This window comes from Pelecanus crispus, chromosome 6, assembly GCF_030463565.1.
Source record: "Pelecanus crispus isolate bPelCri1 chromosome 6, bPelCri1.pri, whole genome shotgun sequence".
Lineage (NCBI taxonomy): Eukaryota > Metazoa > Chordata > Aves > Pelecaniformes > Pelecanidae > Pelecanus > Pelecanus crispus.
The window spans coordinates 56,433,247-56,457,110 of record NC_134648.1 but is presented as its reverse complement, the minus strand read 5'-3'; the positions used below and the strand labels follow the sequence as shown (position 1 = coordinate 56,457,110).

The 23,864-nt window shown below is 44.6% G+C and overlaps 3 protein-coding genes across 3 annotated transcripts; 1 reads left to right on the top strand and 2 right to left on the bottom strand.

The window, feature by feature from the left end:
• Nucleotides 1-1,724: 1,724 nt before the first annotated feature.
• UBR7 (ubiquitin protein ligase E3 component n-recognin 7) lies at nt 1,725-12,324 on the bottom strand. Its single transcript, XM_075712041.1, has 11 exons — nt 12,157-12,324; nt 11,870-12,003; nt 10,965-11,025; nt 9,287-9,382; nt 8,105-8,158; nt 6,833-6,938; nt 5,424-5,608; nt 4,711-4,842; nt 4,153-4,315; nt 3,210-3,271; nt 1,725-2,390 (listed from the first exon to the last, which is right to left on the bottom strand). Exons 1-11 carry the CDS (start codon nt 12,322-12,324, stop codon nt 2,298-2,300), a joined length of 1,254 nt encoding a protein of 417 aa, XP_075568156.1. The 3' UTR covers nt 1,725-2,297.
• Nucleotides 12,325-12,521: 197 nt separating this feature from the next.
• GON7 (GON7 subunit of KEOPS complex) lies at nt 12,522-12,964 on the top strand. The gene is made up of 2 exons (XM_075713053.1): nt 12,522-12,732; nt 12,810-12,964. The coding sequence occupies exons 1-2, from the start codon at nt 12,522-12,524 to the stop codon at nt 12,938-12,940; spliced, it is 342 nt and encodes a 113-aa protein (XP_075569168.1). The 3' UTR covers nt 12,941-12,964.
• A 5,781-nt stretch (nt 12,965-18,745) lies between these two features.
• On the bottom strand, nt 18,746-23,066 carry LYSET (lysosomal enzyme trafficking factor). The gene is made up of 2 exons (XM_075712412.1): nt 23,024-23,066; nt 18,746-20,934 (listed from the first exon to the last, which is right to left on the bottom strand). The coding sequence occupies exon 2, from the start codon at nt 20,916-20,918 to the stop codon at nt 20,523-20,525; it is 396 nt and encodes a 131-aa protein (XP_075568527.1). The 5' UTR covers nt 20,919-20,934; nt 23,024-23,066; the 3' UTR covers nt 18,746-20,522.
• Nucleotides 23,067-23,864: the final 798 nt, after the last annotated feature.

Genomic DNA, 23,864 nt, shown 5'->3' with positions numbered 1-23,864 from the left:
TTTCAGGAGCAACTTCCTGAACGATGCAAATTTAACATTTATTGTTGCAGCCTTTCTGTTCATTTTGCAACAGAGTTCTTCAAAGACTGCTGACTTGGTAGGACAGGATGCCTCTTCAGTGGGGTGGGGGCAGGGGGAGCACGAGTGCCTTCAAAAAGTTGGCAAGTAAGTACCTGCGATCGCTTCGGGCAGCCCCTGCTCTGTGCCTGCAGTGGAGGCTGATGCCAAGAACAGCTGATGCATGCTGTCAGTGCTGACCCTGTGGCCTGCGACTGCAGCTGCAGTAACTCCTCCTTGTGACAATTACGTACTTGGTTCAAAAAAACCTCCTGCACCTGAACTCCTGCCTCTGCGCAGCATTGCTGTTGCTTCTGGAGCATGGGAAGGGGTGTACTGGGTCTGCCTGTAGTAGTTACCTGCACCCTGGTAGCTGTTGCTGCTTTTTTATGTACTGGGGGAGAGCAGCACAACTTGGAAAACCTAGGGCTTCAGGTCGGGGAGCCGGAACCCAGGGCAGCGCTTGCCTCTGGGCACCCCCTCCCCTGCCCCTTGCGTGAATTACGTGCCACAAACTGCACTGCAGAGGCAATGCCCTCCCGTTCTGCTTTCTCTCCCGCTCAAAAGGGTACTTGCGAGCAGGATGCCAGCCTTCATCTTGCACAGCCCACAAGGCGCGGGGTGGAGGCAAAGGTGTAGGAACGGTGACTTGGCTTGGCCCGGTGCTTGGCTTGGCCCCTGGGCTGCGTCGCCCCGTGTTTGTCTGCGTCGTGGATGAAAACAAACCACTACAGCAGCATCTCAAAAAAACAAGACAGCACAGACTGAACAGTTCTTTAATTTTTAGCTAGTTTAGTTAGATATGCAGGTACAACTCCCGTAACAGTTGCTACAAAAAAAAAAGCACGTAACACTACCCGGAGTTAAATTTAAAAGCAACTAGTCATTTTGCATGAAACAAACGGATGAACAGAACCTCTATGCTAGGACTAGCTTTTGTAAATAAAGTGGTCAGAAACAATTAACAGGGAGACTGACAGATAAAGGTCTGATTTTCTTCTCAAAATTCATTAATGTGGAAGCAGAATAGTACCCCATGGTAAAGAAATCCTCTGACTACATAAAGCAGGAGTTAAAAATTAGAACTTTCTTAAAGTATGTTTTGGGGTTTGTGGGTAAAGAAAACTAAAAACTACATTAGGCTCCAAACTTACAAAAAGTCAATATTTAATTGTAGTTAAGTGTAGATTCTTAAAAGTCTAAAACATCTCCTGTTCCATGATTATCACAGTGATTATAAAAAGATCACGTTTTATACTGTAGCAAAACGCCAGGATGCTGCAGTGTTTTCAGGAACGTTCATGAAGTAGAATAATTTGCAGTAGGCCAGTTTTTAAAATCAAAGCACATGAGAAGTCCTACAACAAGGCCCCCTGCCCCGCTGCTTAATTTGTAATTGAGTACCTCCTCCTCAGTACTGTCTGTATTCTAGTGAGTGCATAAAGTTCGTGTGACAAATCTTAGCACGTAAAACATCACTGTACAATATAAGAAATGAAGTTTTTGAATTTGTAAAACCCAAACATTCTGTTGCATCAAGCCTAACCTACGATTTCTCATTTTCACCTGCCTAGGGCACCCTTCTGCAGCAGAGAGTGAGCATGAGGAGCACAGGGCTGTTTAGTTCACCTGATGTGACCCAGGTGTTAGAATGCTGTTTCACCCAACAGCCACGATCATACCACGCCCCTGCTTTACCCTTTCAGGAGCCATGCCTCCCTCGGTGTAGTAAATAGACGCTTCCCTAGGTTGCGCAGGAGGCCTTCGCTAGAATGGCTACGCCCCGGAGATGATGCAGAGCCAATTAAAGCAGGAAAGCAACACGCTCCAGTTTTGCAAGGCGCACCGAGCGCGCGTTGCCTGCACTGTAGGGAAGGGAGGGTGGGCAGAGCCCCCCCGGTTTTAGCACAGCGTACAGCTACAGGCACTGAAAGTAAGACAGGTGAAAGGCTGAAGGGAGTACGCGCGGCACACCGTTCTTGTAAGGAGCCAGCCTCGCCCTTGAGGCAAGGCCAGCTTTCACAGGAATGCAAAGTCCACCAGCACTGAAATCCCTCTAAATGCAGTGTACCTGTTAAGAACATGTTTTAGTTGCTACAAGTAAAGGAAGTATGAGACAAAATGAAGACTTTTCCTGGACAGCTGGATTTTGATGAGAAGCCAAATACTGAAGATGCCTCTTCTGTTTGCCAATGAATATCGTTTTCCCAGTTGTCCATTCAGACCCAGACCCTCCCAGTCTAACTACAGTAGTACTGCATCCTGTTAGTCCGTCGCCTTTTCCGTGACTGAAATTCTTCAAAGAAGTGCTGAATGTCTTCTCTTTTAACCACCTGGGGGAAGCAACATGAAACCCAAGTTGTGGTACAAGAATTCAGTTAAACAATTTTTTTGTTTTTCTTGCATGCATCCCACACAAAGCATATAAAAGCAAGTATCCTGAAACCTCTCCGATACAGCAAGCAAAACAGCTCTCCTGTTGTACCCAGAGGAGACAATTAATGCCCAAATTCTCTTATAAGAGAATACAAGCAGGGAAACAAGCTCCCCAAAGGCAGAACAAGCACGCAGAGCAAAACTCCTGACAGTGTTTTTAATGGGTTTGACCACTGGCTTCTATCATCAGAAAAATTAACACAAAGCAAGACTTGTACAAGCTCACTTCCGACTCATTACAATGTAACTAAGAATGGTGGTTTAGCAAATAAGCCAACAAAACACACGTGTTGATTAATAATAGCATGCAAATTCCTCCGGAAAACAACTGACAAGACTGTTTGCCAATATTTAGTCAGTCCTTATTCTTCTAACGGTTTAAATTCAATCTAAGAAAAAACATGAAGGTCAAGAGCTTTTTTTCCTGAATACTTTTCCTAGAGCAACAGAAGTTTCATTTAAATTTAAGAACTGCTCTCAGTACTTTATAGACAGATTTCTGTAAGGTCCCTGTTCTCTCTCAACAATGTCATCAAGGAAATACAACTTTTAAATTCCATGAAATCACAGATTTCTGATTTCTACTGCAGTACCAGCAACTCCAAGAGGCAGGGAAAAAAAAAGTATAACATAGCATCATAGTACTTGGCACCCACCCCTCAACAGTAATTTAAAACACAGTTTCTGACAAACAAATGCTGCGAATTGTGCCTTACCGTTCCCTCATCTGCAAATCTCCTGAGATAGTCGGTCAGTTCTGTCTTTAAATCATTATATTCTGGATGGAGAAGTGAAGGCAAGGGAAAGAAAACAAAAAAACCAGGAAGATACCCAGCTTAGTTTAACACTGGCTCAAGAAGGCAAGTTGTTCTACTTCCTCTTGTCATTCGTTAGATTGACTTGAGACAAATCTAGGTTTGAAGTGGATTATAAATAATAAAAAGAAAGGCAAGTCCAGGTAAACATAAGCAGCCTAGTAATTTATCAGAGTAGCCTATGCAGTCTGAATATCTGTTCAGATTGATCTTAGAGAAACGTATAGAAGTTCAGTGAGTGAATTAGCACAATTAATTAAGACTGGCCCAGCTCCCAACCTTCCACTGCAAAGGCACACGCGGGTAGTGGTGGTAAGTCCTAGCCTGTACCTCAGGACTGGGCACGCGTCCTGGCCAGGGTGCAAACCCCTCACTCAGAAGCAGGAAACACGGCTCCAGTTACAAAATGCCTCAACGCTGCCTCGTCAATATACTCTGGGGCGGAGCTGCCAGGGAGCACCCCGCACCCCAGCTCCATGCTGGCACTCCCCCAGACAACAGGAGATTGCCAAACAACAGAACAGGGTGAGATAAATAAGTGCAAATTAATGTTTAAATATTCACCTTACGAGAAATTACCATCCATACAGTATCTAAGATGTTAAGTAGGGGGGAAGTTCCCACATCATCTAGTTCCTCGATGTAAATTAAAGTGGTAACACCAGGCCAGAGAGGACAAACTTCTCTAGAGTAATCCTGACCGAGGCGTGCAATCTGTCATACAGTCTTCTACGTGTTTCTTCAAACATAGTTTGACAGCACTGCAAGACCTGATACTGATCTTTTACAGGAAACTGTTCACTGCACGTGTTAAGGCGGACTCTAAAAATGAAGTTGTATTTACCACAGATGAGTTCTACTTGCTGGACTCTGTTCATGCTGTTAAGGGTGTCCATTAAAGGATCTCTCCTCTCTGTTTCTTGGTCACTGGTACCTTTATTTTCATAAGCCAAGACAGTGTCACATTCATCTGTCAGGAACTGGACTTCAAGCTCTGAATACATTTTCTGGAGAATAAAGTAAAATGAACTTTTACATTACAAAACCTCTCAGATGGAGATGCTCTCGCCCAATCCTTTTTGTGTTTAGTATCACAAATAATAAAAATAATAATGTAAATTTTGTATCCAGCATTTCAGACATCTCCCCACATCGACTTCCAAAGCAATACTGGATTTAAGCAGCAAAGAAAATATAAATGTTTAGAAGCTCATTCGTGCTGTATTCATTCCAAAGGACTCGGTGTGCTTCTTTATGTGGGGTGGAGGGTGTTTTTAGGTGTTTATATGCAGAGTAAGAACATTTACACAGACTTCATCTATGAGCTTCCCTTCAAAGATTCTCCGGGAGCTCCTCCCTGCCTCACCCACATCTGTGATGGTAATGAAGAGAGAATACATACCAAACAGTCTTCACAGGTGCATAATTTGCTTCTCCAGTTCAATGGCCAAAAGGTGGCAGTACCTTTTTTTAAAAATTGCTTGCTCTGGAGTTCTTTCAGCTTGCAGACTGGCTCCTCACTCTTAGTAACTACCTGAATTAAAATGAGAGTGTTCAGTGCTCTATAACGCCACTTCAAATACACTTCGTTCTTTCCAGCGTGTCATTTTCCTTACACAAGATTCTTCTTTTGTCTCAGACATGCTTACTTTTATAAACAACCTATATTACCATTTAATCCACATGAGGATTCTGATGTGGTTTTAGCGGTTTCCACTGGAAATTTCTGCAGAAATTTACTGCAATAGCCATAAATGTTTAAGAAATCAGAGCTGGACTATCATGCAATTGCAGCTACAATGCCTAATACCCCTGTATTCAAACAAACTGAGAAGTTACCTCAGTGTAAAGGCCAGGTGGCTGACAGGAAGGGATGGATCTAACCTATCTGCAAACAGGCATTACACCCTGGCCACCCACTTCTACAAGCGCGTTCCACAGCCTATGCTGTGCTCCACAGAGACCGCACGTTTGAAGTGTCAGTGACTGAAGAGGAACACAGAAACAGACTGAAAGCATCTACCTCTTCACTGAACCTGTGCAGAAAGAGGTGGGCTTTACTTCACCTATCATCAGTACAAAGATGTACAGGACAGAAGAGAAGGTCCGCTCTACCTCTGGACAGGCAGATCCAGAGCTAGTGGATGGTTCATTAAACTGTTCCGTTTGCTTTTCCTCCTTTGTTTCTTGGTGTTCCACTCCACTTTCTGGTTTTATTTCTTTTTTCTGCTCTTCACTTTCCTCAACCTTCAGGACAATCCCTTCATCTTCAAGGGAGTTCACTTTGGTCAAAGCAGGAACTGGAAGATACGTACCCATGTAAGTGAAAATACTGTGCTAGACAACATGCAGGCTACCACAGACATTCTCTCTGCTTTACACTGCAGCATCAAAGAGCACCTAGATCACCTCGTACACTGCAGAGCCCTGGATATATTCTACAGCTGTCCAAAGACACAGTGACCTAGGTACACAAAGAAACCGCTCCCTCTTTTACCACAGTGTTCTTCACCTCTCATACTCCTATTCCCTGCTTCCCAAAACTTAAGCCCTAGGAGAGGGAAAAGGGTATCACAATTTCGGATAGTTCTGTACTAAGGTGCTGGTCCTTTTTGACACCCCTTGATAGCTATGGCAGGTGCAGCAGCTGTTGCGTACATTTCTGCTGACTTTGTGTCAGTCCTTCATTTTCTCCAGACAAACACACCAAAAACTCTGTGACAGATTAACTACACTAACCACTTCCTTATTTAAAACAAGTTTTTCTTTTGATGTCAATTCAAATGTGTGCCCCGTGACATAGCTAGTTAGAAGGAGGAAACCAAAAACAAACAAAAAAACCCCATTCTGTTCTGTATTTACAGTAGAAGGAAGAGAACTCCAGGTAGGCCAGCTTGGAATCCTTAAAATTACCATTGAAATTTCTGGCATATAAGAGTTCAATCACCAGTTGATATAAGTAACATTTAGGAGACCTCGGGAAACCAGCTCTTTCCACAGAAATCAAATCATCCACCCTTCTGACCCCGCAGAGACCACACAACAGACAGAGGCCTGGTCCTGAGCACTGCCCCAGCCCTACCCTACTCAGATTAAGGTTTTACACATTCATTTCAGGTCACTCTGTCATTCACTCTTTGCTGCTCAGAGCCTCTCAGACTCAGCTGTTTGCCTCATTTTTTCCCTTAGGATGGCTTTTCAGTTCTTTGATCCAATTATCCAATTTAGAAATTAAGTTCCTTGAGACAAGTATTAAATCTTCATCCATCTATGTGCTAGCACATCATTGATAAAATAAATAAAAGAACAAGCACCACAAAATTAAGATTTAGGAACAAGAACCGCTTTTTTTTTTTTTAACAGAACAGTTACTGCAGCCCCGCATGTTCCACTGCTGAAGGCCATTGTCCCATACAATGAATGTCATTTCTCCGACCACTTAAACAGCATTATGTCATTAATCAACCAACTATGAGAAATATATGCTAACGAATTATTGGCTCAGATATTTTCATTTTTTTTACCTGCTAATTGCGACGCATAGGCCCACAGGAATTGGCAATGATTCATGCAGGCTTGGCATACCATTTCATGGAAGTCTCCACTTTCAGGGGGGACTGCACCAAGATGCTATCAAAAAGAAACAAGCATGCAGCAGTGAAGCATTCGCTGCGAATTAACAGACTCAACTCTAGGTTTAGAGGAAGTAAAACATCAACTGCCATCACATTTTCAGCGCAAGCATACACTCCTGCTAACTTTCTACAATGATTATCAGTATAATTTAAAGACTGGAAAGAGCTGATAAAAATTCCAGGGAAAAACTGAAATAATTCTCTCTCTGTCTACAGCCTTTTATGCCTTCTACATACCCAAAAGTCTCCGTCTTACCTTTATCTCATTTCTAAACGATATTTTTCTAAACTGTCCTAAACATAGGACAGGTGAAGATACCTCTCGCCCACTGCACATTTAAACTCTTAAACAACTTTTTATGATTGCTTCCTTACGTGTAAGAGATTGTAAGTCTTCATATTGATCCCATATTGAACTTGAGAAGAATTGGTCCCAAAGTTCTCCAAACTGGTGAGAACTATTTAAGCTGTTAAAAGCACTTAGCAGCTTTCTTTCAAAAAGCATTCTTAACAAAGCTCACAGTACGCAGCAAGACATTCTTCATACGTTTATACAAAAGAATCCTATAGTTTATCTACAGAACCCATAATTGAAGCCAATCATCTTTTTTTTTTTATTCTGCAACTTCAAACATGGAATTTCACTCGTGCCCTTCAAGGCACAAGAGGCTGAATCCTTAATGCTTACACATTAAGTAGGGCACTCACTGAAGTGCTGAGCTGCTTTTAAAAGATTTCCCCAAAGTTCATAATCAGGAACCAATAGGCCAGTTTGTTCCTTGCTACTTAAAGGAATTACAGTTTAAAAAGCATTCTTTTGAACTATTCAGGTAGTTGGTAACTGCCTCAGTAAGAATCGTTTTCTCACCAATTGTACTGAATACAATCTTCCAATTAAAGAGACAGTTACAAAGTTGTTATTTTATTCTGCAGCAGTAACCTTCAAAAAGGCAGAACTCTTCCTAGGTTTTTTGGACTGGAGCGGACAGATTAAACTTTCAATATTCCTTTGCATCAGATGAAAAGAAATACCTTAGAACTCATGTAATAATCTTTTGAGAACTAGAGCAACCCTTCCCAAGTAGGAATTACCATACAAACTTAACCAACACTAAGTTATTTCTATGCAAATGGCAATTCTGCTACTTATAGTTTCCTTACCCTTCCATGGAACCAGTCTTCACAAACTATGCATTGGATCATCTCATCTGGAATCTAGATGAACGGTCGTACTATTAGCATTAATAGCAACCTCCAGAATCTTTCACAAGCCTCAAGCTGCAGTACTACGCAAAGCCTGCTCAAGTGAATTGCATTTTCCTCTTCACCCACCCACAGGGAGCTGCCATTAGTAATTAGTTACTGCTTCAGTAGTCGGTTTGCTTCCCTGAAGTTCAACAGCATATGCAATTTGTCGTATTATCAAGACTGTGGAAATTCCCATTATTACAAAACTACTTTTCCCAGTAGAGCAAGATATTCTCACACAAAAGAGCTGATAAAAGTTAATACACTATTGGTATCTTTCTTTCTGTAAACAGAAATGCATGAACAGGAAGCTTAGAAAAAGAAAGATACTGATTCATGATGTCATCAGGTTTATATAGGAATGCCAGAATCCTAACTTAACTGCCCACAATGCAGTACAGTACAAACTGCTTTGTTATGAAACAATTATTAATGATTTCTTTAGAAATGTTTAGCTATCTCTGAACTTCAGAGAGGTGAGTTTATAAAATACTTTTTTGTATTTGGAAGACTCGTGCCTTCCTTATTCTTTAAAACACCTAACTTTTAAGACTGCAAACAAAAGCACATGCGTGCAAAACAAGTGGTATATTTTAACACTTCAGACAGAGAAAAAGTGTTCTGATTACCGTAAAGGAAAGCTAAAGCCAGTGCTACAGGACAGACTCTGCCCATCCCTAAAGCCTTGTCACAGCACTGTTGCAGGCACGAGGAAGCAGATTCTGGTCTCTCCTAATGTGTGCAATGTGTTTATTCTGTGCTTGCCACATTCCTCAAAATGATGAGACACCCACCCCCTAAAGGAACTCTCTAACTTTAGAGAGAGGAAAGCAGAGAAAACTGCAGCAGCAGCGTTTTGTCCAAATGATGGTTTGTCCTCCTCATCTGTCTTTAAGGCATAAACATATTCCACCATTTAAAAAAAAACTGATAAAGTAATTACTTTATACAGCACACGACAACCAAAAGCAATATGGAACATAAGATTTCTTAAAGTGGAATCTTCCCTGCAAAGCAGCTCAGCGACCAGCCTTTGCACATATTTTGCATAAATACCATCTATATAAGTTTACCACTTGTTTTTGTATTTCTTACCTCATCTTCAGGATCAGGATAAGGTCTTTTACAAATACAGTATAATCCGTAGAAATTGTCATTATACTTATTTCCTGAATTCACCTTGCCCTTTTCCTAGGAGGAAAGGAAAAAATGTCTCAATAGACAACGCAATGAAAAACAAAAGATAGAAAATATGTATAATCTAGAAAAACCCAATTCCTGTTCCACTTTAACTCCTAAAAGCAATCATTATACTCATCAGCTTGAAGATCCAAAAAGAAAGATATTGTCCAGACACCTATGCTATACAGTGAGCAGCAGATAGGGCATGTGAGGAATACTGAAGTTCAAATGGAAGAGGAAAAACAGCCTTTCCACCTTTGTAACAAATGGCAACTGCGGTGTTTGTTAAGCTACTGCTAATCTAAAACGGTGTAAGAGTTTTAATCACCAACCATGCCTGCCTGCTGCCATTATAGCAACGTCTGCAGATGTATTGTGCACCTTCCCCTCCATCTTTTTTTTTTAAACATCCAGACCGTGATCCAAACCCAACTTTATTTAATCTTACCACTGAGCTTCCACTGAATTCATGTCATATAAGCCTCACTCTACAGGAGAGGATTATCTAAATTACAAAACACGCTGAATGAAATTCAATTACAGGTAATCCCATTTAAAAAAACCCCAGCTAATACAGCTGCAGCCAGAGGGCTTCAGAACTGCAGGTAGTTGCAGCCTAAGGCTACCAACGGTCCCTGCAGAAACAGCTGCGACCATTTATGATGTTACTACAAAACGCTTTCTACCACTATGCTGACAAAGGAAGAACAGATGATGTGAGCACCCAGCATCCATGAACTCAGCCAGATTAACGGACAGATGCTGAAGGTCACTTAACCTGTACAACTGATTTTGCACTGAACTGAAGAAGGAGGAGCAACCACATGATCCATTTCATTGACTCAAACTAGAAACAGTAACATCTTTAAATTGTCACAGGTGTCTCTGTAGGGATCACTGGACTGTAGCCCGAGGCTGACTAGCTCTGGATCCGTCCCAATTCTGCCAGAACAAAATGGGCATACACAAAACCACTTGCTGTTTCTACATGCGGACCCTTATTACCCTGGGAGCAGCACTGCAGGCAAGCCCAGCAGCTTCCTGTCGGTGCTTCCCAGAAGATTGCCAACTACTTGACGAGTCCAAAATGCCCACTGAGTGTGAAAGCACAGGGGGCTTAATACAGTAAAAAAACTATCCCATCAGCAGGCTCTGGTGACAACCTATCAAAAAAGATCAGGGCACTAATGCCACCACGAAGAAGGGGAGGGAACTGTCCCTTTGACAGCAGCACAACCTTAAAATTTCCTTCACGCAACTGCAAAATTGCACCCCAAAAGGTTCTCCTGAAGCCAGCTTAAAGCTAATGAGATGTATAAGCGCAGGCACCACGACATGTTTCTGGCATTACGCTGACCATGGATGCAGAACTGCTGTGTTCATGGATGACAAGGATCAAACGTTCTCCCTCCTCGCAACATTTCCCTTTGGTCTCTCAACAGTTTTATCTCCTGCTGTAATACTCCCACCTTGTTTAACTTGCTGGGAAAAGCAGAGGCATCTCATGAGTCAGCACTGGCTGAGGCAAGGCACCAGCCTCCCAAGACTGTTATTTTGACTCTGTATGTATGAAACCTACATCTGAACTTACTGGGAGTAACTTGCACTGCAGATTTTTGAACTTGCTATTTCCACAGTCACAGCGGAAGTTCCTGGAAAGAAAAACGCAGCATTTCAGGTTTTTTATTAACTGAAAGCACATTAGTTTTTGCATTCATAACAATTCCCAGCAGTTTTTTTAGGAGCCATATTGTTGCAGCTATTGACACGATAGCATCGGTCAGAACCGGCCAAAGGGCCTCGCGGCCTTACCCTCTCGCTCGGTGCTCTGGGCAGATCTTGGCCGAGACCGCCGCCTGCAACAGCGCTTGGCTGGGAGCCCCCAAAGGCACGGCTAACCCCGGGGGCTGCAGCGCCCACGCTCAAAAGCACGAGCACGTGTGCTGGCGGAAGAGGAGCGTGAGCTGGTTCGCTTCCAAAGCTGGATCCACAAAGGGCATTAAGCTCTTGTCTCGTACCCCGCCACCTAAGCTCTCACTTAAACAGGGCTGGCATGCCAAGCGAACGGGGGAAGATGGGCACCTCAGCGACCCGACCTCGGCTGCCCGCGCGGTTTTGCTGGGAGTGTTGTTTTGCCTAGGTTACACGTTGGAACGCTGTCCTGCCTCACTGAAACGTGCTACACAGCGGAGGAGGCTCTGGGGAAACCGCCCGGCCCGGCCCGGCCCGGCCCGGCCCGGCCCACCGCCCCCCGCCGAGCGCCCCGGCACTCGGGGCCGGGCGGAGAGGGCGGGCGGCGGGGCCCAGCGCACACCGCCTTGCCTTCCCGGCCCGCTGGCGGGGCCGCCTTTCGCTCCGGGGCGGCCCTGAGGAGCCGAGGGAGGCCCCGGCCCAGGGGGCCCCGGCCGCTCGCGCCCGCCACCGGCGCACGCGCGCTTCCCGCCGCCGGGAGGGGCACGCGCCCCCGCGCCGCCCCGCCCCCCCGCGCCGCCGTACCTCTTGGTGTAGAGCTCGAAGAGGCGGTGGGTGCCGTGGCACTCGTAGCTGCAGGCCAGGCAGATCCCCGCCGGCTCCCCCCCGGGCGGCGTGCAGGTGCTGCAGGCGTACAGCGCCTGCCGCTTCACCGCGCCCTGCGGGGCGACACCGGCGCAGGTTTCAGGGGCCGCCGGGGGGGGGGGGGGAGGGGGCTCCCGGCCCCGGGAGGCCCCGCCCCCGCCCCGCGGCCCCGCCCCCGCGGCGCCCGGCCCCGCCCCGCCCCCCGCGGCGGCCGGCCCCGCCCCCACCTGGGAGTAGCTGCAGCGCTCGTGGTCGCTGCCCCCCAGCACGGCCCGCGCCTCCTTCTCGAGCTCCTCGTTCTCCGCCAGCACCTCCGCCAGGGAGACCACGGGCTCCTCCGCGCCGCCCCCGCAGCCGCTCCCCGGCTCGGCGCCCTCCGCCGCCGCCGCCTCCATCGCCGGGACGCGAGGCCGAGGGCGCGCCGAGGCGGGAAACACGCGGCCGAGGCGCCAGGGGGCGCCACAGCGGAAGCGGAACCGCGCGCCCCACGTGACCGGGGCCGCGCGTCACTGAGGGGAGCGGTGGGCGGGGTGGGGTGGGGCGGGCCGCGCGCGCGCGCGCCGTGCGGGCACCGGTGGGCAGCGGCAGCGCGATGGAGCTGGTGGCGGAGCTGAGGGGCCGCGACGGGCGGACGCGGTCGGTGCGGGTGCCGGTGCCGCGCCCGGCGGAGGAGGGCGAGGGCGAGGGCGGGCAGCTGCGCGGGCTGCGGCGGGCCCTGGCCGAGCTGCAGGAGCGGGTGGCGGAGCTGCTGGCGCCCCTGGTGCAGGAGGAGAGAGAGGCGGCGGGCGGCGGCGGGCCGCGCGGTGAGTGGCGGGGGGCGGGCGGCCGGGCGGGAGCGCGGCGAGGGGGCTGATCCGCTGACCTCGCTTGAACCTGGCAGGTGGCGCCGAGGACGACGACGACGAGGAGGAGGAAGATTATGAGGAGGAGGGCGAAGAGGAAAACAACGTCGACGCGAAAGCGAGCGCCGATGACCCCCCTCCGAAGCGGACGAAAGTTCAGCAGCCGTGATGGTGGCGGCGGGGACTGAGCTGAGGCCTGGAAGGGGGAGCGCGGCCCTGCCGACCGCCAGCGGCCCCGGCCGGTGCCCCGGGCGGGGGTAGGCCGCTCTGGCCGGGCGGGCGCCTGCGTCTCTCCCGCTCGCGTTTAAAAAGTGAAATGCCGATCCCGACGCTATTTCCATACGGAAGCCTTAACGAAAGGATGCGCCTTGCTGTTGCTACAGGCTACCCGCCTTACGCCGAGAAGGATTTTTAGTAAGCTCGGTGACAAATACAAAACTGTTCTCACAAGTCTTCTGACTGCTACATTTTTAGCGACTTTTCCCAAGTCACAGTATTTCTTCATGTGACTTAAGCTTTTAAAGTAATAAAATCTGAAAGACTTATTTTGTCAGAGACAACCTTAAAATGGTACAAGACTTTTATTTGGAGAGAAAGCAATATAAGACCGCTATAGTATTCAAAATTAAAAAAACCCTGTAGGACTGTGTCTGTTCCTGAACACTCCTACAATGGGAGATTATTTTTGCCTGTCATCTACACCATTTATTGTACTTGCCCATCAATCACATATTTTCCTGGAAAAGGTCACAGACAGATGGAAAGGGTTGGGAATCTTGATTTCAAAAAAATCCTCCTTTTTTGTGGCAGCCAGGAAAGTGACAAGTCAGTGCAACTCTGAAAATTGTCTTTAATATTCCATAATTCAAAAACTGTTTGTCCTAAGCCTGTTTTCTCCAAATTTGGGGGGTGTTTTTCTATCTTTTTTTCATGCAGCAGTCAATCTTTATATACTTTCTTCCATCACTGAGTTTTATCCAGGTTGATTTTTAGGCTCATTTGGTAGCTAAGTCAAATAAAGTGAACATCACAGCTTAATGTTCTGCCTATGCAGAACTCTCAACGTTACCTAAAAGTAAGAAGAGCAGACTGATTTTTTGAGATGCTTTCTGAAAGCAAAACTTTGGGCAGAAACTAGGGGAAATGTAGTAGGATTCTACACTGGTTCCTGTAGTTTATTTTAGAGGGGGAGAAAGTATAAACGAGGAACACCTAGAAGTATATTAATGTGTAACAGTTCTTGGCTGTATAAATGAGCGTAACTCAATCCCTCTGCTAAGGCAGCTCATTCTTTTGATGCTAATGCAGCATGTGGAATGTCATTAAGGTAACAGATGCTTCTTGCACCGGAAAAGTTGTCAATGCTTCCTGTATGTTACTTTAATTCCCAGTTTTTGTTTGGTGCATGCTTCTCTGAACAGGCATAAAATGTTCTTGATAGCCAGTCCATAGATCTTACTGTGGAGCCTGACAGTCTACTCTAGCAGAAATTAACTGACACATTTAATAGTGTGAAAAGCTTTTTTTGTTTGTTTGTTTTCATGTGTTTCACTGGCATAGTTTGTTTCAGTATGATGGAAACTGAGCAAATCTTGAGACTTGTGTATGGAGGACAAAGTATCGGAATAAATGATGAATTTTTATGAGCACAAAATTGTCTGCATTCATTTGAAATGGCAGGGGGAGTTGGAAAAGAGGTCCAGTAAACAATTTTGGACATCTTTATGTGCTCTTATTCTAAGAAATTCACACACCCATTATTCTGTTAGCAGAGATGACATGAGGCATAACAGGAGAAAAGACCAACTCTGAAGATTAGGGAGCTTTAGTTGCTGAGAACCTAGGGTGAGAGAAAATTACACAAATTAATTCTGATCTCTTGTCAGGCTGCAAAATCTTAAAGTGATAAAATGCTAAAAGTGTTTTAGGGTAGATAATTTATTGAAGGAAGTGGCATTGAAGGAAGTGGCTTATCAAAATGGCAAAGGCAACAGTACAAAAAACCTAGCCTGATAAATGTATCAGAAGGTCTCCTTCATGTGATCTGTGCTGAAGTGATCACATCTTTTGCGAGCTCTGTTCTGCAGCTTTGGAAGCTTCTTGTAGAGCAACATCTGAGAGCAGCATCTTCCCTTTTTCTCCCCCAGTTACAGTCCTAAACACTCCAACAACAGTGTGAACTGTGGGATGGCTAAAAAGCAACATTTAACAGTATGCACGAATTTGTGTGTTATAAACTTTGTGTAAATAGTCCACTGGCACATCATGGGCTGAAAAACCTCTGGTCTAATGCAACAAACCCTAACTTTACTAGTGTGGTAGTAAATGCTGGTAATGCTCCCGTAATGGGACACTTCTTTTTTCCGTCAACCTGGACATGGTAACACACTGCAGCTGAGCTCCAGAAGGTATCAATGAGCATTGGGTCAAGAACAGCCACTCAAGTTCTTGCCTTTAAAGAATCATTTCTAGTCCTTATTGTGGCCACAAAAACTTTTAAACAAGGAAAAGGGTACCAGAGCCTCATGGGGCCTTATATAATTCTGAACTCTAGGCTTGCTTGTGACAGAAGTGCCCTAACTTAACAGAGAACTTCATTTTTCTGGGAGTTGCTGCAAGGTAACCAGGCACAGAAATCTTTAGTGTGAATTTTTTTTCCTTTCCCCCTCCGTATCTGTTTTAGGACCTGCCCTACAGCTGCGTTCTGAACCCCTTGTGGGGAGCCCCCTTCTCCCCCAGAAGGACTGCAGTGTCCCGTTTCCTGTACTGTCCTCCTAGCCAAACAACTGGGAAAAGGTACAGGGGGCAACAGAGAGAACCGGCTGGTTACGGCACCCTTTTTCCAAGCACTGAAGTCAGACAGGTCAGTGAAGTATACAGGCTTTTCCACAGCTGTGGAAGAAGCTCCCAAATTTTCTGAAGACAGAAAAACTTCAGGTTTATGTGTGTGGAGAACATAGCAATGACTTTTACAAAGCTGTCCTACAGGATGAAGCTTTATGCATGCTATAGGTCAACTGTGGCCTCTGCATTTTAGGTGGAGTAGATAAGCCTTGATGGAAGAAAGATGGCATCATCTCAGAGATGCTAATGCTTTTGTACCTTAGCCAAACTTCAGGCTGGCACAGAACAAGCCCAGTTCACCACCTCTGCACTGTTTAGTGTAGTTTGTATGTCTTACTAATAGAGCTTAGTTTTACTTGCCAGAGGAGCCTAGATGGATTTCCTTACCGATAAAGGGGGAAAATGCTGGTGTTTCTATTGAAATAAGAGCTGAAGTGATACTAAATTAAATTCTTGGTAGTACTTAGATGAGAACCAACTACTTTTACTAGTTGCAAAACAACAGCAAAAGTGTCAAAGCAAGTCTCCTTACACAGACTGGGATTGTATGACATACTCTATAGTTACTGCTTTGAAATAGTGAATTCGCTGGTTCAAACAACTTTGAGGCTAAATTCACAAAGGAATTTAACAGGTTGCAGCATTCTGTGTTAAAAAAAAAGGTTTAAAATCACAACTATGATATTTATTAGGCACTCAGATGGTTCTGTGAGGGTAAGAGGGCAATCCCATTATACCTGATAATCAGGGCATTGTCTAGAAGTGCAAGACCTTTCCTAGTTCCTAGGAGAGAGATTCACTCTTACCATTTTCATTAAAAGGGTTTGAATGCGATTCAGCCATTGCAGCCTCTGTGTAATTCCCACTCATTCTAGCTTAAACGTTAGTTTATACACAAGTTGTATGGATATCAGATTCTCTCTAAAATACACAGTAATCTGGCAGTTAGGACATAATAATTTATCATTACTGGGCTAGTCATGGTCTTTGAGGACTGAGTTGAGCAAAAGTACCTTCTTGTGGTTGTAACATGTACTTTCTTTCCAGAAGAAACCTGTACCATAAGGCTAGCTTTAAGGAGAGCTAAGATGAGTCAGTTCTTACAAATTAACTACCTGATAAAGTTATTAAACTGCTGTCATGCATTAGGTCATACGTAGAAAAGAGGTTCTCATCCAAGACTGGCATATGAAAAGCAGCATTTTTTAGAAACTAACAAAATAATAAACTAGAGAGCATCCTTTTAAGACAACAATAGGCCAGGCAAGAGAAAATAAGGGGAGTTAATAGGTATCCTGCACAAACTGGGAAGTTTTGTTCCGAGGATAAGTCAATCCTCATATTTTTAATTTAAAAAGAAATCAGTTCTACTTTGCTACTGGAAGAAACATGCATCATAAGGAACACATTTTATTGCAACTTACTTCTGTCCAAATTTGAAGGGCTGCAGCCTGAAGTTATGCTCTTCCTTGGACCTGCTCTCCCACAGGAGTAAGTGAAGAACAGGCTCAACAGCACTTAAAAAAAAATGTGGCAGAAATTTCCTGAGACAGGAAGGGACTGTCAGGTGAAGACTGAGCAGCTGATGAAACTAACATTCGGACTGCCCAAGAGTGATGCTCAAGCACTCTGGCAAAGCTTTATCTTGTGATGCAAACACAATAAAAAGAAATCCAGGGTAGGTGGCACAGAGATGAGTGTTTATCAACCTTGCATTACAGCTATTCGATTTCTTGGCAGAAAATTAAAGCTCTGAATGATTGCTAAGCTGGTAGAGGTTAGCAATCTTCTGAGGATTTCATTACTGCCCCTGTTATTACAGCTTCTGCTTTAGGAAGCTCTTCAAGATTGGGTCTGAGCTAACTCATTTTAAGTTAAAAAAGTATGAGTAAAAATAGCTTTCCCACCCCTAAGTGGAAGTTGTAGCAATACATCTTTTCTGCCCACTCAGTGAAAAGAACTAAATAGATTTGTATAAGCAAGTTCTAGTATAAGCTAGTCTCGGATCTTTTATTAATGCCATTGCTGTAGAACAGATTTGCACTATTATCTGTCATTTACGATCAAGAACTAATTGAGAAGTACTGTAGTCTTTAAAGAGGTTGTAAAACTTCTTTGAGCTTGATTATCCCGAAAGCTTATAGATTATGTCAATTTGTGTTACAGGCAGTTCTCTTCTGTGACTGAGAACAAATTAGCCTTGACACTATCTACAAATCTTCAGGATAATTAAGCTTAAAGTTATTTCACTACTTCTTTTAAAAGACTACAGTAAAAAACAATTTAATCATTAATTTTTATAATCTTTCCTTTACTTACTCTGTGGGTAAGACTTCACCTGTTGACGTTCCACTGGTGCCAAAAATGCTGGAAGCACCAGCGGAGCTAGCTTTCCTCTTCTCCTACTCCTATTGTCTGCTATTCCTATGCACTATGTTAATAGTTCATACTAATTCTCCCCATTGCTGCTTTCCACCTCAAGCTCAAATCCTTACAGACACAGCATTTGCTTGAATTAGATTGTGTATCTTTCTGTACTTATTTGTAAAGCTCATGCTTGTTGACAGCTTTAATCCAAAAACAGGCTTCTGATGGAAAAGTCTACAAACACAAACCTCCGTTCTGTAAGTCACTGCTGCGCCCCGCATGCGCTCCGCACGTGCTCCACATCCAGACAGCTTGGCTCATCACATCAGGCACACTGATGAATTTGCTAAAGGCCACATGCTTGCACAACAGAAATGTAGGCAGTTCTCCCTATCATTTTCTATTTTTGATGCTTCCTCTTGTGTTGTTCTTCTTTAAGTAACTCCATCTAGACACAACATAACTGCTCAGTTTAAAAACTACAACATCCAGTTAAAAAAAAAAATAGTCCAGCCAGAGGTATCTCCCTGTTACACAAAGGTAGAGAAACAACAAAGGGATTCAGTTTCATCCGGCCAGCCCCAAAACTTCAGGCTACAGACAAGTAATTAGGGCACAGAGCATAAAAGGACAACAAAAAAGATCAACCAAACATACACACTGAGGGAAGGACAGGACAGTAAGCTACAGCAGCTGACTGCCAGCACTGCTATCTAGCAAACAAACATATGAAAGAAAAAAAAAAAAGCCAGTGATATGTATCTGCATTAACAGACTTCTGTTTATAAACATTGAAAAGGTTTTATTTTATAGATAAATAGGATGGTGATTTTTAAAGTTAGAAAACAACACAACTTAAAAGCTCTGACTCCCAAAGATACTACAAGTCAGAGTTTATACTTTATTCTTACTCCAGCATATTAAGATGGCAGCTTCCTCCTTTTAATATTGCACTTACAACTTAAAACCTTCTTGTAAAGGCTACATTGTTTTCAGGTCCTAGCACCGATGGTGGCATTTGAAACCAGTGTCTCAAAATATCTCCAAATGCAAACAGAAAGTTTAAGGTGTTGTGATTGCCATGCTTAAACATAGCAACACTGAAAACAGTGTTCTCTTTCCAAAGCAAGAGAAAGCCAATATTCTCCAGAATTCCCTTAAAGTAATCAGAAATGGATTAGCATTTGTGATGATTAGGTACTGACAATCACATACAACTGAAATTATAATCAAGGAGTTTAGTTCATAATTGTTCTGGGCATACTGCTTTTGAAGAGTTTATTTTGCACTGTCTTCACATTCGGAAGGTTACTTCCATCATGCTGGCTCAAAAATTTAGTTATTCTAAGAAGAAACAAAAAAGGACAAGAAGAACGAAAAGATTTGATATTACTCAAAATACACAATCCAGTAGTTAGAATTAAATGCTATGCCAAAATTGCACTGAAAAATAGAGGTTGAAACTATGGTAAGAAATCGCAGTGGAATTTCAGTATGACTGAAGAAATTTGCATTCATTGCAAGAATGAGAAGAAGGTATCTTCTTCAAGTTTGTAAAAGAAACACGGTTATCTGTCTTACAACCTGTTTGTAGCATCCCCCCAACCTAATACCAGTTAACTTGCCCAAAATCAAAGTTTTTCCTAATACATCAGTGCTCCCAGAACACGGTTTTGCATCATGTCCGGAGTGAAATTAGAGTGGTAGTAAATTCCAATCACTTGTTATTTTATCAAAGGAGATTTCTATAGATAGGAGAAGGAAACACAAATGAAGTTTTGTGCAGATTATAGGCCAATGCAAGTATAAACTGCTTTTGATGTGGTAGGAAGAGAGTTTAAAGCACCAACCTCCAGGCCTATGCCACTTCTCACTGCCTACCTACACTGCTGTACTGTTGTGGTCACTGAAAAAGAAGTATGCTACCACAGAAAAAAAAAGTACCTTTTTCCCTTTAAAGGTTCGCACAAACTTTATTCTTTGCTTCCTGTATTTATATCTAAACTTATTTTTAAAAAAATCATTAAAAACCAGCACTGATGTAGATATTAATTACCTTTAAAAAAAAAAAAAGAAAAAGCAAAGAATTGTGTTAAGTGCAGCTTTTATAATCACGTTCTGATATTTTTTCCTTTTACATTTACCACAAAAGAAGTATCTTTTCATTGATTTTACTCCAAGGGAAAACATAGGAAATCACTTTTTTGCACAGAGGAGTAAAGTCATGGACCAGAAACTTATTTCCCCACAGGACGTTTCAGATGGGAGTGTTGCAATTTTGCATCATTAAGGCAAAATGAGAAATACTTCCATCAAGTGTCACATAGGGCTTTCCCACTCTGGCCATTCTGATAGATCCATATTTAAAAACCTTTGCAGTTACTTTTTTTTTTTTTTTTAAATAGAAAACAGTCACTTTCTTCATTGCTTAACAGTTTGAAAGAAAAGGCTCTTTCCAGCCTTCACTCAGAACTTCAGTCTTGTGATTAGATCAGGCATATGCAATTGCTTCAAAACAACTACGGAAACTAGAAATTGAGCTAAGTGTCAATCAGTTGTAATCTACTGATCTGATTAGAGGCCTTCACAAATGTTTGATGACGATTGCAAATGACAGCCAAGCAGATAGGAATGATGCAATACCCAACAGTTTTGGGGTCAGCTCTTGTACAGGAATAGAGGAACAAGAACATCTGTAAATATGGTATTAAAAATATTATAGTCCACAGCCAAAAAGGCAAGGATAGCAGTCGTACTTTTAAGGAGTGCGTCCATGTGGTTCCTTCCTGTGGTTCCTTGGGGTGTTGCTGAATGTGCTCCAGTGCTAGTTTGTTGTAAGTCTCATTGATTTCAAAGACATAATAAAAAGCTGCAGCACTTGCTAACAAGTACAACCCCACACCAATCCATCCCATCCTCTGGCGGAAGTTCATCATTCTCCATGCTCTGCACCTGGAACAAAAGTTAACGCATACATTCAGTACAGTTTGGAGAAAGAAGGGACACAGGTGAAGCTTGGCTTTCTTAAGTTAACTTTTTATAACTTTTCATCACACATTAGTAAAAACAGCACACATGCATTTCTGAAGACCTGAGTTCTCTCTACATCACACAAAATCATACTACTATGCCAGCAACAGGCTAATGCTAATTACATACAATGCTCCATCGATGGCTCTGGCTAGTTTAGTGCCTGCTAGCTATCAAGTTATACCAGCCTAAAGTCAAGTACTAAGTCAATAAAACAGAAATCATGAATTGAATAAGTTAGTTACCCCCTCTGCCCTCAGTGTCTCTAGCTGCAGGGTGGGGATAATACAAGACTTTCTATGAATACAGAAAGTTTGTAAAGTTCTTTGACATTTGCAAGACAAACATGCTGCTAGCCCGCCAGTAACAGCAGCATCACTGCTTGCTTGCAGTGTAGCAACACGCTGTTTTATTAAGCTCTAGCTCAGTGCCCATCTATGAACCATATAAAAGGATGTTTTCAATTTGAACATGAGAAGATACATATTAAAGGTATGTAATTGTACCCATTTGCACAAATGAAGATACTATAAGCATGTTACTTGCACCTAACTGTATTTTTGCTCTACCTGCGTGAACAGTCACAGTATGCCTTCTGGAGGAAAGAAGTTGAACATCTGTATTAGTAACTGACTCAGTGCAGAACAAACCAGACACCAGTCAACTGGCACTTTTCAGAAGAAGTACCACAGACACTACTGTGCTCAATTTTAGCTGCTTTAAGATCTCCGGCTGGCTGTATGGGCCTAGATGACTTGAAACACTCTTCAAACCAGTCACAAACACTCTAGCAGAAGTACCTCCACTCATACCAGAAGTTATCACCACCTTCCCTCAAAATAGCCCTCGGGCAGGGCAGGGCAGGGCAGGGAGAATGACCACTTCACTGCAGCTAGTTAGAGTTCTCCTAACAAACATGCTTTTTCAGATTGTTGGGGTTTTACCTTTCCTACCTGTTTTAAGAGAGAGTTAAAATCAATTTATGCAGTATTGTTTTAAGAAAATATACCAGGCTTTAAAAACATTTCTAGGCAGAAATGCTTAGTTAAGGATGATTTATGCATACAGAACCATAACTATTAGTGAAAGTATGAGAGAGTTTACCATAATTGATAAAAAAATCACTACACCTTTCTGAATTCCCTTTCCTGAGGCCAGACTAATCTGTCTGGTTAGCAACCTCAAAAGACTTCCTGGTTTTCCACATCTGAAGGATATCCTCAATCCTGACCTGAGAGAATTTGATCAGGGTAACCCTGGAGAAGTTGTTCTGGCCCTCACACTGCTGCATTTACGGCGGCTAAAAGAGTCAAAATACAGTAAATACTTGAGAATGCCATTACTTTTGTATGCAACAACTATTTGTTGCTTAGCTTATCCTTTTATAGAACTTAACAGTATGCTTCCTTTTAATACACCAAGTTAATACTTTTAGTATAACAACTGAAAAATTTGTGTAAGAAGCTGCTAATCCACTGGGTAAAACTAAATTCCAGAGTCTATGTTTACGCAATAGCTAAGTCACTGTCCGTTTTTTCCAGTAGTTAAGCATCTTCGAGATGGCTAACAAGTAGTCCCCTTCACAGAAAATAAATCTTCAAAAGGAATGCACACATTGAAAGCACACACGCCGTTAAAATCGCAGCAGATTTAAGAAGGTAAACGTTAGTTGTTTCTTCTGCCGCCCTTGCTAGGCAGCAGTAGCCAGAAGAGGAGCCTTAGCTCTGGGTTACACCGAAAGAGGCAGAGATAACGCTGAGTTTTCTCTTTTTCCGTTTCGAGGGACTGTCTTTACTTGCAGCTTTCGAGACACCCGCGATGGCTATCAGAGTCGCTCACCCCCATTCCGCGGGTGCTCCGGGGCTCTCCTCCCGCAACAAGCTGCGCAAACCGGCCGCTGGCGACGCCGGCAGCGCTCAGCCCTCCCCGCCCCCCCGAGAGCTGGACCCGCGCTCCGGGCGAGGAGCCCCCCACGGCAACAGCTCCGCCACAGGCGCCGGCAGCCCCTTACCTTCCTCCAGCGGAGAAGGAGGGAGCGGGAGGGCGGCGGCAGGCGGCCCGCTCCCCTCAGCCCGCGCCGCCGCGCCGGGAGGCGGAGGGGCCCGCCGGCCCGCCGCGCCGCTGCCGGCCCGCTGCCATCGCCGCCCGGCCACCGCTCCGGAACCGCTGCACTTCCGGCATGGGGAGAACGACTTCCGGTGCGCGCCCGTCTGCATCCGAGGCGGGGCGAGGAGAGGCGGGGCGAGGAGGGGCGGGGCGGGGCGGGCCGGGCCTGCCCGGGCGGGGCGCGTTGGCCGGCGGCCATCTTGGCTCGGGCCGGCGCCCCTCTGTGGCGCGTTGGCCTCGCCCAAAATGGCGGCCGATGCTGGCGGCGGCGGCGGCCCTGTGTTGCTGGTCGTGTCCCTTATTCACCTGTCGCTTACCGCCGGCGCGGCTGTGGCTGCCGAACCCCGAGCCGCCGTCGTTTCAGCGCTAGTGCTGTTTCATGTGGTGGTGAGGAGAGGCCGGGTTCCGGCAGCCCAGCCGCAGCACCTGCCAGCCTCCAGCGTTGCCGTGGTGGACAGGCCCGTGCCCCGGTTGGCGGGGCGCAGCACCTTTTCCCGCGCTGCCCGTTCGAGTGCGTTTGTTTTAATTGCGCAGGCACTCGAGGAGAGGAGAAAGTCAAACAGATGCGTTGACAGTTGGCCGTCTTAGCCAGGTGCGATGTGTTGAGGGAGATCTCAATGGAGACTATTACGTTGTGGGAACAGTCTCCAGCAACTGACATATATGTACTAAAGATATCAGTGTATGTTTATACTCAAATATGTCTTACTGGTGTATCTCTATTGAATTAAATTATTAGGTAATAT